General features: G+C 42.0%; 2 protein-coding genes across 3 annotated transcripts in view; one reads left to right on the forward strand and one right to left on the reverse strand.

Moving 5' to 3' along the window:
• Positions 1-8181, forward strand: part of VCL (vinculin) — a 120789-nt gene extending 112608 nt beyond the window's left edge. Inside the window, 3 exon segments of the mRNA XM_075072655.1 lie at positions 1478-1681; positions 2590-2694; positions 5492-8181. Of these exon segments, the coding sequence (XP_074928756.1) occupies positions 1478-1681; positions 2590-2694; positions 5492-5638 (456 nt within the window). The 3' untranslated portion in view covers positions 5639-8181.
• Positions 8182-15897: 7716 nt separating this feature from the next.
• Positions 15898-18165, reverse strand: part of AP3M1 (adaptor related protein complex 3 subunit mu 1) — a 39836-nt gene continuing 37568 nt past the window's right edge. The window contains exon 9 of one of the 2 annotated variants that reach the window (XM_032771346.2): positions 15898-16941. In XM_032771346.2, the coding sequence (XP_032627237.1) occupies positions 16841-16941 (101 nt within the window). In that variant the 3' untranslated portion in view covers positions 15898-16840. The remainder of the gene's footprint in view (positions 16942-18165) is intronic. The other variant, XM_032771347.2, reaches the window with a different exon arrangement.

The following is an 18165-nucleotide window of genomic DNA, read 5'->3' on the forward strand; positions in this document are numbered from 1 at the left end:
GTATGTGTGTGTCATGTGTGGTCAGTCATTCATTTTTAATAGAAAGGGCTTTCAAAAAAAAATTCCTGTCCTTTTCAGTTTCTAGTGCTGGATAATTAGAGGGTTTCACAAATGATGTTATTGAATATTCCTAATTACTTTATCCCTCTTTACGAATGAATTGAAAAGTGGCCTGTTCTGTCACCTCTTTCTTTAATGGATTAGAAATGGCATAGTGGATTAGCAAACTGTTTGTTTAAATTTATAACAACAAGTAACAAATCTTTTTATATGATCTCACTGTGCAACCTGCAATGACATAGTCAGAATATCTTTAAATTTAATACCACCAAACCCTGGAGGGAATATCCATGGAGGTAGGAAACAAATTCACTGAATCAGGTTTTCAGTGTGTACTTTTTGCAACAGACTTTCTACACATTATTACCCAAGGATTAACACCTTTTTGCTCAAAAAAGAAGTGTACAAAAGGAGCTGTATTTTTATTCTCCTTTGTCAGCTCATCATGCTAGTACCTCACTTTATCCACAAATGTGAATATTTCACAAAGCTAGAATTTATTATAAAAGTGAGACAGAATATACTAACAGTTCATCTCAGTGATTTGACTTCTCTTGCACGTGGTATTGACTTTGGCCTGAGGACAAAATACTTTTTGCCTCAGACATGCATATATGTCACCAATGACAAATACTTCTCAAGAGTATTTTACTATAATTTCACTTGAAAAATAAACTCCCCTTTGAAACATCTCTAGGAGAAGAGTCGGTTAAGCATTAAAAGGTAATCTATTGGAGCTGTTCTTCTTTGGTTAAAAATCATATATATATTTTAGTATTTTTATGAGGAAACTAGGAAAGATGGCCAACTGGAAGGAAAAAATATTTTAACAAATGGTTTCCACTGTAGAATGTCCAGTTAAGTGGCAAATCTTATGTATAAATTCCTTTCCCATTGTCTTCTGTGGATACTATAAAGTGGTAGTGTAATTGACATACTTTCATGATTCATTTTCAGATGCCATTTAAAATTTTATGTTCAGCTGTTCACAGTAGATCATTTAACTTCAGAGAATTGGTACTGTTTGGTTTAACTTACTTTTTTTTTTAATTGGCACTTGTATTTTCAATAATGCTGCTTTTATTGGGGAAATCTAGAATGTCTATAACACTTGAACACACTTGGTCTTAAAATCCAGACAGCAGCCTAGTCATTTCCACTCCAGGGACAAACTATCACTTTGGTCAACATTTTTTTTTCTTTTCAGTTTTGAAATATTGTCACTGAGCGTTGGAGGGGAAAGTATTTCCTAAACATTTGTACAAATCTTCAGTGCTCCTTATGAAGAATCTTTTTCAATAGACTTGAATTGTTCTTTCTTCCTTGACTTAATGAAAGGGTTTGCTAGTGAGTGTGGATTACAGTTCAGGTCTAACCTTTTGTGTCTAACATTCATTGTTATATTTGTTCCCTGCAGGGTAATGATATAATTGCTGCGGCAAAGCGAATGGCCCTGCTGATGGCAGAGATGTCCCGCCTAGTGAGAGGTGTCAGTGGAAACAAGCGTGCTCTTATTCAGTGTGCCAAGGATATTGCTAAAGCATCAGATGAAGTGACTCGATTGGCCAAGGAGGTGGCAAAGCAGTGCACTGACAAGCGCATTAGAACAAACCTCTTGCAGGTAATAACTTGGGCTAACTTTAAAATAATGCACATATCACTTTTTCCTTCCTGTGTCCTGCTCTTTCAGTATGACTCATGGCTGGAGAGTGAGTTTATTTTTGGCTGAGAGTCAGCTGTGGATCCCCTTGACTCCCTATCCCCACTTTTGTGAGTTTTGAGGCCCAAGTATAGAAATGTTGATTTTCTTCAACTCCCACTTTGCAAGATCAGGTCCTTTTTATTCAGATGAGAGAAGACATATCAGTGTCCTGTAAGAGAGACTTTGAAAAATCCGTGAATGTCAAGAGACCAGTCTAGCAATGTCTGTATCACCTTGGCCATCCACAAAATCAACCTTATCAAGTCAGAGGGTATTGGCAATAGCATAAACCAATACAGCCCCAATCCCATCCTCCATTCCTGATGAAACAGACTGTTTGGCGCAAAGGAAAAGTGAATTCTGCTTTAGCAAAGATCCACATTGCTAGAATGGTCACCCAAGCTTCTCAGGAAGTAATGGGAATGTAAATCTATAGCACTCCAGTGTGCTGGGCACTAACTGTCCACATGGTTCCTGCTGATGCTTGCTAAAAGTTCCTGAGTGCACTTTGACGTTGTTCTGTTTCAAACCCCAGTACATCAGTGCGTTCTAGGGAACTTTTAGTGTGTAGCAGCAGGGTCCATATGGTGCGTTAGTGCACAGCATGCTGGAGCGCTGTAGATTTCCAACCCAGCTTGTAAACATGGCTTCAGTGACATCATGCAAGGTACCCTTGAAATTTACATGTACATTGTATGCTTGTACCTTAGCCATCAGCAAAGAGAAACTGCTGTAGAGTTAAGCAAAATCTTAGTTTTATTTTACAAATGGAATATCAATTGGTTCAAGTTTAAAAACTAAAATGATGCACCTTCCCGACTTCTTAGGTCTGTGAGCGAATCCCAACCATCAGCACACAACTCAAAATCCTCTCCACTGTTAAAGCTACTATGTTGGGTAGGACGAACATCAGTGATGAAGAGTCAGAACAGGTAAGAGCTGCGTAATTGATTGTAATATAAACTCCTTCTCGCTAGCTGATGTGGGGCGGGGAGAGGGCGATCAGGTGTGCGTGTCCTTTATACAATCAGATGTGTCCCAGATACTGAGAGTTAGTAAATCTGGCCCAGTGTCCAGTAAAAGTGTTAATTTTAATACACCTTGGTATATATTCTGCAGTTAACAACAGGACATTCCTCTGTCTCATGGAGAAGACTTAATTTGCTTCTAACCTGACATTGTCTCTTGTTTTAAAACAATCCAAAACAAAAAGGTAGAGCTGTTTTTTGGCATAGGAAATTATTCATTACTGCCCTCTGGTGGTTTACAATGAATACTAGTTTAAGAATACTGTAACTAAAGTGGGCAATCATTTAAAACATTTTTAGTTTCAGCTCTCCCTGCTTCATTAACCAGTAGCTTCATCATAGTTTTGTGAAACTTCGACTTCTGCAGCTACCTTCAATGGCTCTGGGTATACTTAGTTACATTTTTGATCTAGAATTCCTGTAGGTTCTCTGAAACCTTTGTTTGGTAGATGGATTTATTAGGAATAGTGAGTTATTCAGCTTGTGTTCACACATTAGCTTTCACTCAGCTTTTCAAAAGGTAAGCTGTGACGAACAGGAGCCAGCGTGCTGTTCTTCTGAGTAGCCTCAAGATCTGCCTTGAAGCAGAAGGCAGTAAAGAGTAAATCACCAAGAAAATCTTCATCACCAACGGAAATGACGACTACAGAGACCTCGGGTCCCAAGGGGAGTTCTATTCAGGCTCCGAGTGATGCTGGTACCTCAAAGATGAATAGGAGGCAGTTATCTAAGACAGACACAGTACTGAATTCAGGTACCTGTACCCAGAGCGGCAGAGACGCTGGTGAAAAAAGTTCTAAGCCTGTCCCTGAGCAACACTGAGTACCGGACAAAGACCGTTCAGCTACCTGTGGTACCAGTGGAATCTGAGTTGACTTACTCCTATGCCAAATGTTTGGTACCCCAGCTTCATCGCCAAAAATCCGTCTTCCACAGATTCTTGCTCAAACCTATCTTTTATACCATCAGGATTAAAAGAATTTAGGTACCCAGAACACCTGCTATTATCTTGGCAGTCAGCGCCTCATCTCTTAATAAGCGGAGGAGGGGTGGGGGGTTGTCAGCATCGAGACTCTCTCTTGGTCACCAACGCCTGGAGTACCATACTTGCCCTCATCATCTTTGCAAGCCGGATAGCTATGCCTCTGCCCCTCCACCCCTTTCCCCATGTTGGAGTATATGGAAGAGGATATTTCTGACTTAGATATCAGTGTAGGGTTCCCAAGTGTATTCCAGGACACATCGTTGTCCCTCCTCCACCGATGTAATACAGGAGAATAAACCTCAAGTGACACCCATCCATGGCCTTATTGGGTCCTGTGGGCGTTCTCTTGTCAACAGTTTACAAAGAAATTCTCACACCACAGGAGGGAGCAGGAAAGGGCCCATTCTCCTCAACCTTCTATTCCAAGCAAGGGAGGGATAAGGAGATGACACTTCTAATATTTCTTCCTCATCACCTGATGAAGCTGTGATGCCTCCACCTCCTCCTATGGCAGATGACTACAGGCAGTTTCAAGAACTGATTTAAGCAAATTGTGGGCATGCTGCAGATTCTCTTTGAGGTGTTTCAGGTGTCCCACCATAAACCCCTGGATATCTTGCAAACTTTGACATCTATGAGGCTTGCCATTCCGGGCACTGAAGCTCTTATGGAGCCTGCTAAGACTGTTTGACAAACACCAGCTACAGCACTACCTACCTGCAAGAGGGCAGAGGGAAAAATATTATGTCCCTGCCATGGAACCAGAGTTTCTATGTTGTCACCCAGCTCCAAACCATTTAGAAGATCTCCTAGACTATTTGTATCCATTGCAGACAGAAACAAGGGTTCGGCAGTTTCAAAACAGGTTATTAAAGAGGATCTCCGGTTGTATTAAGATTTGTTCAGCCCACATTGAGAGCGATATGTTCGACAAGAGCACAATCTATGTTTATAGCCTTACTTAAGGATGTACGAATTGCAGAGATCTGTAGAATGGCAAGTTGGTCTTCTGTTCATATGTTTTCTAAACATTTATGCCATGGTGCCCAGAGCTAGATCAGATGCTGCTTGTAGGCAGATCCGTTCTTTTTTCTGTTGGAATCCGGTCTGAACCTCTCATCTTCTTAGGACACCTTTGGAGACACCTGAAGTTGAGCACCCACAGAAGAGAGGTTACTTGTTGTGCAGTAACTGGAGATCTTTGAGATGCGTGTCCCTGTGAGTGCTCTTTTACCCATTCTCCTTTCCCTCTGCTTCGGTGGAGAAGGAACTGAGGGTGGTACATCCACATAGCCCTATGTAACCGTGGTGCGGGGCACAAGTATATGTGCAGTGCATGCACAGGCTGAATAGGCACCGCTACCAAAAATCTCCTGTCAAAGTTGCAGGGCACAGGCACACTTGAAGTGGAGCACCCATAAGGGGACATGTCTGAGAGAACTCCAGTTACAGCATAAGGTGTGGAACCTCTACTTGTGAACGAGAGAATCACTTGCTGCTTTTTCCAAATTATGGAACAGGTCATTTTTTTACAGTTGACTATCATGAAACGTACATTAGCAAGAATGATGTAACATCGTGTTCCTGTTGTAAGTCCCCAGGCAGGGTGGGATTTATGTTTCTGAGTTAAACAATTGCTCATCTGAATGTGAACACTATTCTACCACTATGGGTATTTAAGAACTTGAAAAAATAACACCTTTCCTTTGTCTGCAGGCTACTGAGATGTTGGTTCACAATGCCCAGAACCTTATGCAATCTGTAAAGGAGACTGTGAGAGAAGCAGAAGCAGCGTCTATTAAGATTAGAACAGATGCTGGATTCACTCTTCGCTGGGTTAGAAAGACTCCTTGGTATCAGTAAACAACTGCCAACTAACATTAGCTTCTGTAATATAAAAAGCCTTTTTGAAGCAGAAGAGAATTTAACAGCAAAATGTGCTGTAAACATGATCTTAAAATTAGCTTATGCTAATGCCCCATTCTAAGGGCATTAATTATAAAAATATGCATTTAAACATCTTCGGAAAGCATCTCAAAATTGCTTCCGACATATTGACAATTTTTATTTTTGCTTTTGAAGATTCTCTTTTCATGAATTCTGTAATCCCAGAGACACACTTCTCATTTATGCACTGTATATTCCAGTAGTTTGCATATGGTGGTATGACACGTGGACTTCACTCAAGCTTGAATCGGCAGTCTGGAACACTTGACAGTGTTACTTAGTTATTTGGTGGGGACAATCAATGACACTGAAAAGGTTAACTGTTTTAATGACATTTTCAGCTAGCTGTTCTCACACCACAAAAGTGTTACAAGGTATATGTAGTAAAGTTCATTTACATCAGAAGTGATCCCGTCTTTGGGGTGGGGGGGTATCACATTGCTACAATAGTCTCTTATGCTGCAGTTACTTTCCTGGCAGTGATATCCTAGGTCAGGAAAAACTGAGCTGTCTTTACTTCCCATTGCCACCTGTGGTCATGCCAGAATCTGCATTCTTGTGCTATACTGAAATGGTTGGCGATGGATGTTCATCACAAATAATGACAGCTTGACTGTTCAAGTTTCAGAGGCCTTAGAAAAGCACAGACTGCCCGCCTCCACACGCACACCTCCCGATAAAAATTTGGTAGAATAGGGGGCTAAAAATTTGGAATCCATCGAGTTAGCTTCATTAGTCAGTCAGTCATGTTCAAAGCAACTTTTTGTATGAACAAAATGCTCAAATAGAACACAATCAAGATCGAACTTCTTTCCTTCGAAACCAGGCACACCCACACTCCGCCTCCGCATACTTTCTTCAGAGTTGTTTTAGGGGAAAATTACACTCCGTTTAATGATGCTAGTGCCTCACTGCCCTTCTAACGATGGAGCATGTGGGAAAGTAGAGGCACTCAATTTATGGAGTCTGTTGGTGCTCCCAATGAAATCTGTTGTTCAGATATAATGAGCCATAAAAATGATCTAGACTGAAATTCTATATACACATTTAAGGCTTAGTAGCAATTAACTGAATTAGATGTGAAATTAGTTTTTTCTAATCGTATTAAGAAAACAGACTTTGGATGGTTTTTGTACTTCCATACTTATTACATGCCTTCATTTTTAACATGCTTATGATAGCTGTTCGATATTTTTTGACATTTAAAATGAAAAGTAATGAGATTGCTAACATTTTAGAAACGGCCTTTGTGTGTGCAAAAACATTTACTAAACTTGATTATGTTTGCCAGCATTGACATCATAATGGCTCCTTAGTTTCCGTTTGCTACAGATTGACACAATGATCATGCTCAAGCCACCTTTGTTAATGTGCTGTTGCTGCCCGTTAATCAGACGCACAGTAACAGCAAAGGCGAGCTGTGTAGTACAGTGTCAGACTACAAGTACTCTACACTTCCTGTTTTTCCTCTCACCTGCATGGTTATCTAAAAGGGAAATTACATATTTAAATTACATTATAATAATCTGCCTCAAACTGACTTTAGCAAGAGAAAGCACTTGTTCATCCTCAGTTCACTCCTTGTCTCCTGGTAATGCCAAATACATGGTACTTAGCGTCTTTTCTCAGACTCCTTCAATAGCTACCCACACCACAAAGGGTGAAGGAGTGGGACAGAGCCTTAACCAGAATGTCTTGCCTTTGATTGGTTTATATCAGACCCTTAAATAGAAATGGCTACATTACATAGTGTTAATAGTAAACACTGAATAGGAAAGGACTCTTGAGGGTCTTCTGAATAGTCTTCCTGTATTTGCTTTCAAAATAGTTCAAGCTTCTCTGTGGTTACATCTACACAGCAACTAGATGTCCGTGACTGGCCCATGCCAACCAACTTGGGCTCACAGGGCTGCAGGGCTCTTTTGTTGCTGTGTAGACTTCTGGGCTTGGGTTTAGCTTGGGCTCAGGACCTTGCGAGGCGAGTTCCTGAGCCCAACTTGGCTGGCACTGGCCAAGCGCAGGTGTCTAGTCACTGTGTGTAGACAGACTCTTAAGATTTTTAGCATCACTGTCTAGTTGCTTGACTGATATTAATGCAATATTACTAATGCCTTTAATACATGATTGTTTATGCCAAAGATCACTTTTTGTTTTGTTAAGGAACGGTTGGGAAAGTAAGAATCATGTTTGGCTTTGATATTTCTTCAGAATGTTTGCTATATAAGTTCTTAACTGTTTTGTAGGAGCTGAAATACTGTACACCTTATGCAATTTGTGCTTTTTTGAACACTATTGGTCTTCAGACCTAAAATGAAGCAAAAATTGAAAGACCTTGAATGTTGGTTAGAAATGTTTTACCACTGATTTTGTTTATAAATCAAAATTTGTTGTATAGTCTAATATTTTCAACCTTTTCTTTTTGTTCTGTTTAAAACAAAATAAAAATGCATTTGTATAAATGTCACTTTATGAACATTTACAGGGACTGAATAGTAAGAATATACTTTAATTGCAGAAAGAACATAGGTCAGCACACCAGAAATATGAGTTTGGAGAGTTAGTTATCTTCTAAAAAGTTATAAAACAATTGTATGGTCATAGTTCTGCACCCCTAATGTACTTAAAATAGGTACCCTAACAATTTTTATACATTCAGAATAGAAAGATAGAATCACTTCTCCTATCGGTTATGTTGGCTTCTGGTTCTGATTTGGTACAAGTTACCTGAAAGAGTTAACAACACTTATGAGTTTCTAAAACATAGAGGACTCTGACATAGCTATTATCTGTCATACAAAGTGAAAAAAGCATTGTAATGGGGGTGGTAGAGGAGGTTAAATGTTTTGGTACTTTGCGCAGACTGTTCACTTACCTTGTAGGATAAATTTCCTGGTGCCAATACAGGAAATAATTCAGAAGTGCTAAGTCCTGCTTGAACTCTATGATCAAGCAGTTTCTGGGTACACACGTCTAGCCTGAAGAGTCAGACTAGTTATGTTGAAGGTTGGAGAGGAGACTACTGGGCACAAGGAAACACCATGGAAGTCCTTGCAAATCCCTGTTCCACTCAGCCAGACTACCCCCACGGTTTTGGAAACAATTGCCATATGGTGGTGGAAGGCTGTTGTCAACTTCCACCTAGCAACCACTGACTGTGCTGGATGTGGCCATCTTGCATACAAGTGCCAGCAGGCCACTAGGCAGATTTGGAGGTAAGGAAGGTCAACTTTGAGTTTGCTTACTCTATTATGAGGGAGATCTAGTTTCTGGTCAGATTCCAGCTCAGTGCTAGGCAGGTTTGTTAAGGGCCTAGGGAAACCTTAGCGTCTAGTAGCGAAGTTTCAAAACTGTCTAAATTATACCCTCTCTGGATATAAGAGGAGCTGCCATGTACAGCAAAAATCAGCTAAATCATTCATGGCTACATAGGAACACACACATCCTATGGGCTCAGCCTTCTCCAAGTAATGCCTTGGGAGAAGCCTAGCGGTTGGTCAGCCTTTCATATTAGCTAACAAAACCCTATTCCCATGTGTCTGCCATTTTGACAGTGGAGTCAGAGAGATGAGGGGAATGGACCTTTTTGCCAGCCTTTTTCTGCTGGTGGCTTTACTCACATCAGAGAGTATACAAGATACCCTTAAAATAGATGGAAGGGTTTAGGAGGGTGTTTTGTGCTTCAGGTACCAAATCCCTCATCGTCCTGCAATGGTATTCCCATAAAGCTCCACTATGATTGGCGTGTTAGTGTTGGACCCCTTTTCCTTGAAGTTGCCTGGTAGCCTGACTCACCTTTGCCTTTCCAAGCCTTTGAGCGTGGCTCAGTTCTCACAATGTTTTTGGAGTTCTGTCGCTGCCTCAAGACACAAGGTGCATTGGACAGAAAAACAATAGGGAAAAGATGGCCTCTGCATTCCATTAACCTAGGCGTGAAGCGTGTTCATGGTTTAATGAAGCTGTGTTTCCAAAATGGCAGGGAAACCTCAGGGAATGTGAGGTGTGATAGCATGGATGCAATCAGAGAAGATCCCATTAGAGTCATGTTTTTGTGTGCTGCTCCATATAGAATGGACAGCCATTAGTGTTTTTACAAGAGGATCTGGTGCACTTGCCCCTCAGTAAGGCCCAACAAGCTTGCTTGTCCTCATGTAGCTTTCCGCCTAGGATGGGACAAATGCACCAGTGGTTGTTGCCTAGAACTTTCCTACCCTTAAGTTGCAGTTAACATCTTAAACCAGATGCCCAATAGACAAGATGTCGTTGCCAGCTTTTAGGTGGAAGCAAGTGACCTGGGCGTCTGAAAATGTCTCTAGAGTGGCTCTGTTGAAGGGCTGGTGCTGTAAAGCTGTCTTCAGATGGTGCAAAGAAAAGGTGTGTCCAGGCTTCCTATTCAATCAGAGGGAAGGTTCAGATTGGCAGTTGAAGCAGAGTGGAGGGCAGACCCCTTAATTTATTTTCAGTAGATTTAAAAAGAATCCCTTAAATAAAAAAAATTAACATAGCTTCTGGTTTAGATAAATACCACAGCTTCCCTCTTCGTGCAGGCACTAGGTTGAAGTGGGATTTAACTATGGCCTCAGTAGCAGGCTAACCAGAATGAGAGCTTCTAGGAGTGACGAAGGAATGACATTCTGCCTTGGCCCTCAGAGCCTAAGTATAGCATCTTCAGCGGGGAGGAGCAGCTGAGGGGGAGGAGTAGCAGGAGATGGGATTTCTTTTCAAGAAAGTATAGTGGAAAAGTGTGTGCCTTTTTCTAGAAGCTGCCCTCAATCTCCAGCTGCAGCTGGTCTGATGGGAAGGAACTTAACTGGAATCCACCTGCTGCCAGAAAGCAGCTAATCAATCCTTATTGACTAAAGGTCCATCTTAGGATGGGTTCACTTGTAAGATATGTCTGCTACAGTAAGTCCAGAAGCAATGATTTATACTGTACCCATAATAAATCAGACATGCAAGAAGTTTACCTGCTACCTCCACTGTTGTAGCTTCTGCTGTGGGCTGATAGCTGCAGCTGGAGAAATGCTCAGGTGGGCTTCGCTGAGAGCCAGCCAATAGGAATGTGTGAAGAGAAATGTGCTAGCTGAGTGTTAGACTCACACTATAGTGACAATACCCACTAAAATAGCAGCGCTTTTCACTTAGCGCTAAGAACTAGGTTTGAAAAAGATCAGTGTTTTAGAGGCAGTCAACAGTTTGGTTATCCATGTAAACTTTTAGAGGAAAAAAACATGGCTTTGAATAAACCAACAATGCATTGACAGTAGCTAGATTTTCAACAGGACTGGAGGTCAGCTGGAATTTAAGGGATAGAATTTGGTATTTACAACATATTGTTGCACATTAAGCCTATCAATCAAACAGGCTTATTTTGCATAGTGTTCATCCATTGTGATATTGCTATAGGTTGGAGGAAAGACAACGTCTGTATGCAAAGCAGCATGCCGTACGGGCCTTTCTGTGGATCCAAGCCACAACCTATTGAAGCACACCATGTTGTAACTTCGCCAAGTACTTTAGAGAAAATAGAGCATGTTAAGTGCCCTGATGATCTAATCTAAATCAATCACATTCCCAAACTAATGCTCATGAGCTACTACTGGCAGGCAAAGAATGGGCTGCTGCTGGCTCTTCCTCATTGCTGTCTGAGAGAAACCAGTGTTTGGAAAGGGAGAGTAAAATTAAATGTGATTAATGGAGCCAGACACTGAGGGCTTGTCTTCACGTACAGCAGCACATCTGCACCAGTGCTGCTGTAGTACTTCAGTGAAGACATTCCTATGGCGATGGGAGACCTTCTCCTGTTTGCATAGTTAATCCACCTCCCAGAGGCAGTTGCTATGTCAATGGGAAAAGCTCTCCTATCCAGGGAGCTCTGTCTACAGGGGGTGGGGAGGGGGTTAGGTTGGTATAACTAAGGGTACATCTACACTGCATGATTATTTCGAATTAGCTTAATCCGATATTACAAAACAGATCTAATAAAATCGGTTTAGCACGTCCACAGTGGGATCACAAAATCGATTGTTTGCGTCCATGGTCCAAAGCTACCATCGATTTCAGGAGCGGTGCACTGTGGGTAGCTGTTCCTCAGCTATCCCATAGTTCCCACTTCCGGGTTGAGAGCACAGTGCCTGATGGGGCAGAAAACATCTGCTCTTCACCGCAGCAGCATCGCGTCTGCCAGCAGCATTCAGTACACAGAGGGTGACATTTACAGTACTCAAGGAATTATTTATTTTACTTTTCTTTCACGGTCGGGGGAGGGGAGGGACTGACGAGCTGTTCCGTGAACCATGCAAGACACCGTGTATTAAGCTACAGACATTGGGCGCTCAGCCAAGAATGCAAATAGTGCTGTGGAGAATGGTAGCTGTAGTCCTCCTTAAACCCCCTCCCTCCCTTCCTCCCTCCATGACCATCCGTTTGAGTCTCTGGCTTCCCGTTACGGTTGTCACGCACTGCTGTGTATCCTGGAGTTTATTTTTCAAACGCTTTGGCATTTCCTGTTCTTTAACGGAGCTCTGATAAAACAGATTTGTCTCACCATACAGCGATCAGATCTAGTATCTCCCGTAAGGTTCAATGCAGGAGCTACTTTTGCATTTGAACTGCATCGCCACCCGTGCTGATCAGAGCTGGACACGTGAAAGCAGGAAATGTCATTCTAAAGGTCTCGGGGCTTTTCCTGTTTACCGGCACTCCGCATCCGAGTTCGGATTGCGGACCAGAGCGGTCAGTGGTGCACTGTGGGATACCTCTAGGAGGCCAATAATGTCGATTTCCGTCCACACGAACCCTAATCCGAGTTATCACTATCGAATTTAGCGCTACTCCTCTCGTCTGGGAGGAGTTCCGAAATCGATTTAAGGAGCCGTTTAACTCGATATTAATGACGACGTCATGTGAACGGGTACAGCGTTAAATCGGTATATCGGCCATTAAACCGATTTAAAGTCGCAGTGTAGACCTGGCCTAAGTCGCTCCAGGGTGTGTATTTATCACAGCCCTGAGTGATGTAGTTATACTGATAGAGATCTGTAGCGTAGTGCTGGCCTTAGTATTTAAGACATCTAACACTGTTCCATCTATGTAGTTGCTGCAGCTCAGAAACTAAATGTTCTGTGCAATTGGGAATAAGCTGTCAAAAGGCCCTTAAGATGCACTAAAGCTCTGGGCCATCTTAAATCAGACCTCTGCCCTCCATAAGGAGGGATATTGTTTGACTGTTCAGGAAAGGATCTGGAGGCTGCAAATGTTAGAGAAGAACCAGGCTTTTTCCATTCTTATGGGGTACTTGAGAAGAGTGGATTTTTAGTAGATGACAGCTCTAGGTACAGCATGGCATGAGCCATTCCAGCATTGCCAACCTCACTTGTTCAAAAAATCACAAGTCATGATTGTAAAGATGTTGTATTTTCCTTTGCCGGCTGAACCTTTTTCTTTTATATTTTCCAGTTTTTCTTTGCAAGAATGAGAGGTAGGAATTTTGCGGCTTGAATACCCCAATATTTAGAAAGCTCATTACTATTTTTCATCAGGCTATTGCATAGTGTATGTTGCTCCTACTGGAATTTTTGTAGATAATGACCTCGTGGGAGAAAATGTGAACAGCAATCCCTTCAGCTGTAATAGCGTTGCATAACCTTTTCCTTCAAAATCAAGACTTTACTCTGATAATAGTGCTGACTATGTTCAGTGTTTGAAACTGGACACTATACTCCAGTTTAGGAAAGCAGATCTAGCTCATTGCATGACTTTGTATAAGATACTGAACTATACTCTCTAGGGTAGCTCTGTTGGCAGTGTAGGAAATTTCAGTAACACTGGAGTATCAAATGTGAGCTCCAGTATGGCTAGTAGGATTAATTTTAACTTCTAATTCCATGGAGCTACCAGTTTTAAATGAAGATGCTGCAGCATTTCCAGGCTGCTGTATTGGAGCAATACAGAGAGAGGTGGGGAACGGCCTGTCACAGAACATAGGAGGCCTTGGGCGTAACTAGCGTCTCTCCTATTTTTAAGCTTGTTAAATCTCTTGTTAACGTTAAAGCCCTCAGTAGGATGGTAATATAACCTGCACTGCTGATGTATTGGATACAATCATGCAAACAAAGTTTTCATTGGGGAATTAAGGGTAACAGTCACATTGATTTGATAGTCAAAGATTGTAATGTTCTATAGCTTTGAAGTGCAAACTCTAGATGTCCATTGCTTGTACTTGCAAGATCAGAGACTTACAGCACATTTCTTACAAAACAATTGTTTTTTCTAGAGCACTTGGAAATTACTACACACGTCTACTGGCCCTTAAGGGAAAGTTCTTGTTATCCATTACACCTGATTGAGCAATGAAAAACTTCAATTCAGTCCATAATTCCTCAAGAGAGGTGCTAGCTGATTATATAGCAGAGTAGCTCCCCTGTTCATAGAAGGGTGGAAGGGACCTCAGGAGGTCATCTAGTCCAAACCCCTGCTCAAAGCAGGACCAATTCCCAATTAAATCATCCCAGCCAGGGCTTTGTCAAGCCAGGCCTTAAAACTTCTAAGCAAGGAGATTCCACCACCTCCCTAGATAACCCATTCCAGTGCTTCACCACCCTCCTAGTGAAAAAGTTTCCTAATATCCAACCTAAACCTCCTCCACTGCAACTTGAGACCATTACTCCTTGTTCTGTCATGTGGTACCACTGAAAACAGTCTAGATCCATCCTTTCGGGAACCCCCTTTCAGGTAGCTGAAAGCAACTATCAAATCCCCCCTCACTCTTCTCTTCTGCATTCTCAACAAACCCAGTTCCCCCAGTGCCTCTTCATAAGTCATATGCTCCAGCTCCTAATCATTTTTGTTGCCATCTGCTGGACTCTTTCCAATTTTTCCCACATCCTTCTTGTAGCGTGGGTCCCAAAACTGGACCCAATACTCCAGATGAGGGGAACGATCACATCCCTTGATCTGCTGGCAATGCCCCTACTTATACAGCCCAAAATGCCATTAGTCTTTTTGGCAACAAGGACACATTGTTGACTCATATCCAGCTTCTCATCCACTGCAACCCCCAGGTCCTTTTCTCCAGAACTGCTGCCTAGCTGCTCAGTCCCTAGTCTGTAGCAGTGCATGGGATTCTTCCATCCTAAGTGCAGGATTCTGCATTGTTCTTTTGGCCTAATCCTCTAATTTTTCTTTTGGCCTAATCCTCTAATTTTTCTAGGTCCCTCTATCCTATCCCTACCCTCCAGCATATCTACCACTCCTCCCAGTTTAGTGTCAACTGCAAACTTGCTGAGGGTGCAGTCCACACCATCCTCCAGATCATTTAACAACATATGCATGTTCAATGAGAACACAAGCTAATATTTAATTCTTCATTGGTTGAAAGGTAGTTATTACTCTGTCTCCCTCAGAATGCTGATTTCAACATTGGTTGTACCTAGAAGACGATTAGTGGTCCAAATATAGACCTGGATACCAAAAATTAAGCTTCATCCTAAATAAAATTAGCCAGATTTAAAAGACAAGCTGAACACCTACAACTTGCACTAATGTCAATGGAAGCTGGCGATTTTCACTCAGGCTTTATTTTTGGTTGTTTCTCAAGTGCTTAAATAAGAACTAAGAAAGCTAGTTTTGCTATCTAGGTTTGAAAGTTTTGGCTGCAGAACTTTGCTTAATCTTTTTGTCTCAGGTCAGATCTTAATACCTACTTACCCCTGTTACAGGTAAATAGGCACAAGTCAGGGAGTAAAGTCAATAGCAAAGTAGGGACATGATGCAGTGTCCTGATTTCCTTGCTCCTTCTAACACATGGGACAATGTTGGACTTCAGTCTATTTCATGGCACATTCATTTAACTGGCAGTCTGGACAATACCAGTGCCCAATAAGTTGTTTTGTTCTCAGCTTTAGAGAAGACCCAGTGGTTAGCGTTAGGAAGGCGATTGACAGTTATACATTTCAATATTTTTTAAGCAACAAAGCTAAATGAAGTGAATGGCTCATCAGCTTCATGTCCTGTTGAGTGGTGGTACTTATTCCTCATCACTGGAGGTGTGAGCAAGTTGGTAAGGGTAGCTGTAACTGGTGGTTGCTTTGTTTGTATAACAAAAGTTTCATGTGCTATTTGCCAGAGCATTACAGATGCAGGTCATAAGCAAAAAAATACATTTTTACAAGCAGAGATATTTGCAGCAGAGTTCCCTTTTATTTTAATTAATTACAATAAAGCAGACAAACTAAGTACATTTTCTGCTGTGCTACCTAAAAGCTACACTCCAATGTACACATGGCACACGTCTGGTGGCATTTGCTGCAAAGAGGAAGTACCTCTAAATCAAAGCTGAGGCTTTACATAAAAATAGATATTCCTCTCTGCAACTGTATTTGTAAAAAAAAAGATACAAAGTAAGGTGAGAAGTGGAAAGAAAATGGAGTACTGAAGCAACACTCCCAAGTTTGGATGCAGAAAGTTATTTTATCAGCTCCTCTGTTGGTGGCACAAATGAAAGCTGAGTAAGGCAAACACTTCCTAAGGCAGTATCTTGTAAACAGGAGCAAAAGATTTTTCTGTTAATCAGAAAGGCTCTCAAGGCAAGTGTCAAATTTGACATGTCCCAGGCTCACCTGGAAGCCTACCCAGTCTCTCTGCTGCATTCTCGTTCTGAAATGATATCATGCTGCACTGTGAAGTGTTAACTTGTGGCAGGCTCTGAGAAAGTGTAGTATTCTCTCACCCTGCAGCAGTAAGACCTGCCATCACAAGAGGGTCCTGCTGGGTTGTCTGGCCTTTGCCAGTGTGCTTCACCACCTGCAATCCTGGCTTTGGTATCTTATTTGGCAGGGTGTTAGTGGCATTCTCCGAACCACCCAATCCTCGTTCAGAAGAGTTTATTAAACGTGTGAAGTTGTTAGAAAAAAATCAACCTAGTTTAAAGCCATGTTTATGAAAAAACAGATTACACTTTAATTTGAATAGTTGCTGTGAATAGAAATGCTTTGATCCCAAATTAGTGTGCATAATTACTCAATTGGCACCTAATAGCAACATATGTCACTAAGCGGTCGCAATTTCCAAATCTGAAGGAAAAAAAATAGTACTACTTGCTCTGGCAAATGGAGCATCTTCTCATGTCCGGACTTGGAATTTTCCTGCTTTTGTGATGTACTTGACACCTTTAAAAGGCTTGTATTTCTCTCCAAACATGTCAAGGCGATTTACTTTCAATCCTACACAAAGGAGAACATGAAGAGCAAGAGAGTTTACATTTTCACACGCCCCTCCCCTTGCAGTCTGGATAATCTGCTTTGGAAATGCCCTGGGCAGAGGAGTTTAGTTCTTCCACCTAGCAAGCACTACTGTTCAGGCTGAATGGGTTTCTCTTCTACCCTCCCTTTCTCAGTTGATTTTTATCCCAGAAGGTATGACTGTAATCCTCTAGTCTAGGGGTTCTTAACCTGGTAGTGTGGCCACCTCATCTCTCCTCCAGCGCTAAGTGAGAGAGAGATCTTGGTACACAGAAGGGTAAGGATCACGGATCCATTCTGACCTGCTGCAGAGCACATGCCGTACAATAGCTACACATAATTCTTCCCACTCTAAGACAAACAGGCAATTGGATTAGAGCAGAGCTTTCACAAACGACATCCACTCTTGCTTTAAACAATGGAAAACTACTGGATCCACTGGTCAACTCCACCAATGGTTAGTTAGCCTCATGGTTATAAAGTTGCACTTATTTCCAATCTGGGTACAATAACTCCTCGCTCAACGCTGTAGTTATGTTCCTGAAAAATGTGACTAAGTGAAATGGTGTTAAGCGAATCCAATTTTCCCATAAGAATTAATGTTGGGGGGAAAGGGGAGAGGGTTAGGTTCAATTCCAGAGAATTTTTTTTCCACTAGACAAATTACATTACACACACGTTTTAAACAATCTAATACTGTACACAGCAATGATGATTGTGAAGCTTGGTTGAGGTGGTGAAATCAGAGGGTGGGATATTTCCCAGGGAATCCCTTAGTGCTGAATGATGAACTAGTACTTGGCTGAGCCCTCAAGGGTTAACACATTGTTAATGTAGCCTCACACTCTACAAGGCAGCACAAATAGAGGGAGGGGAGACAGCATGGCAGACAGACTCACACCCTGTGTGTGGGAGAGCAAGAGATGGGCATTGCCCCTTTAAGTACACTGACACCACTCTAGGTATATTGCCTTTAAAAAGATCAGGAAGTTGAGACAGCAGCTGGGGCCTGCTAGCTCTCTCCATCCTGAGCCCTGTCACATCCCCACCCTGCTCTATAAGGAGAAGGGAAGGGGGAACACCCTGACATTAGCTCCCTTCTTGCCCCCTCCCCTGCATAGTGAGCAGGAGTCTCTGGGAGCAGCTTCAAGGCAGAGGGCAGGAGCAGCACAGGACAGTGGGGGGAAGGACAGCCGAACTGCCGGC

This window comes from Chelonoidis abingdonii, chromosome 15 (genome assembly GCF_003597395.2).
Source record: "Chelonoidis abingdonii isolate Lonesome George chromosome 15, CheloAbing_2.0, whole genome shotgun sequence".
NCBI classification, from domain to species: Eukaryota; Metazoa; Chordata; order Testudines; family Testudinidae; genus Chelonoidis; species Chelonoidis abingdonii.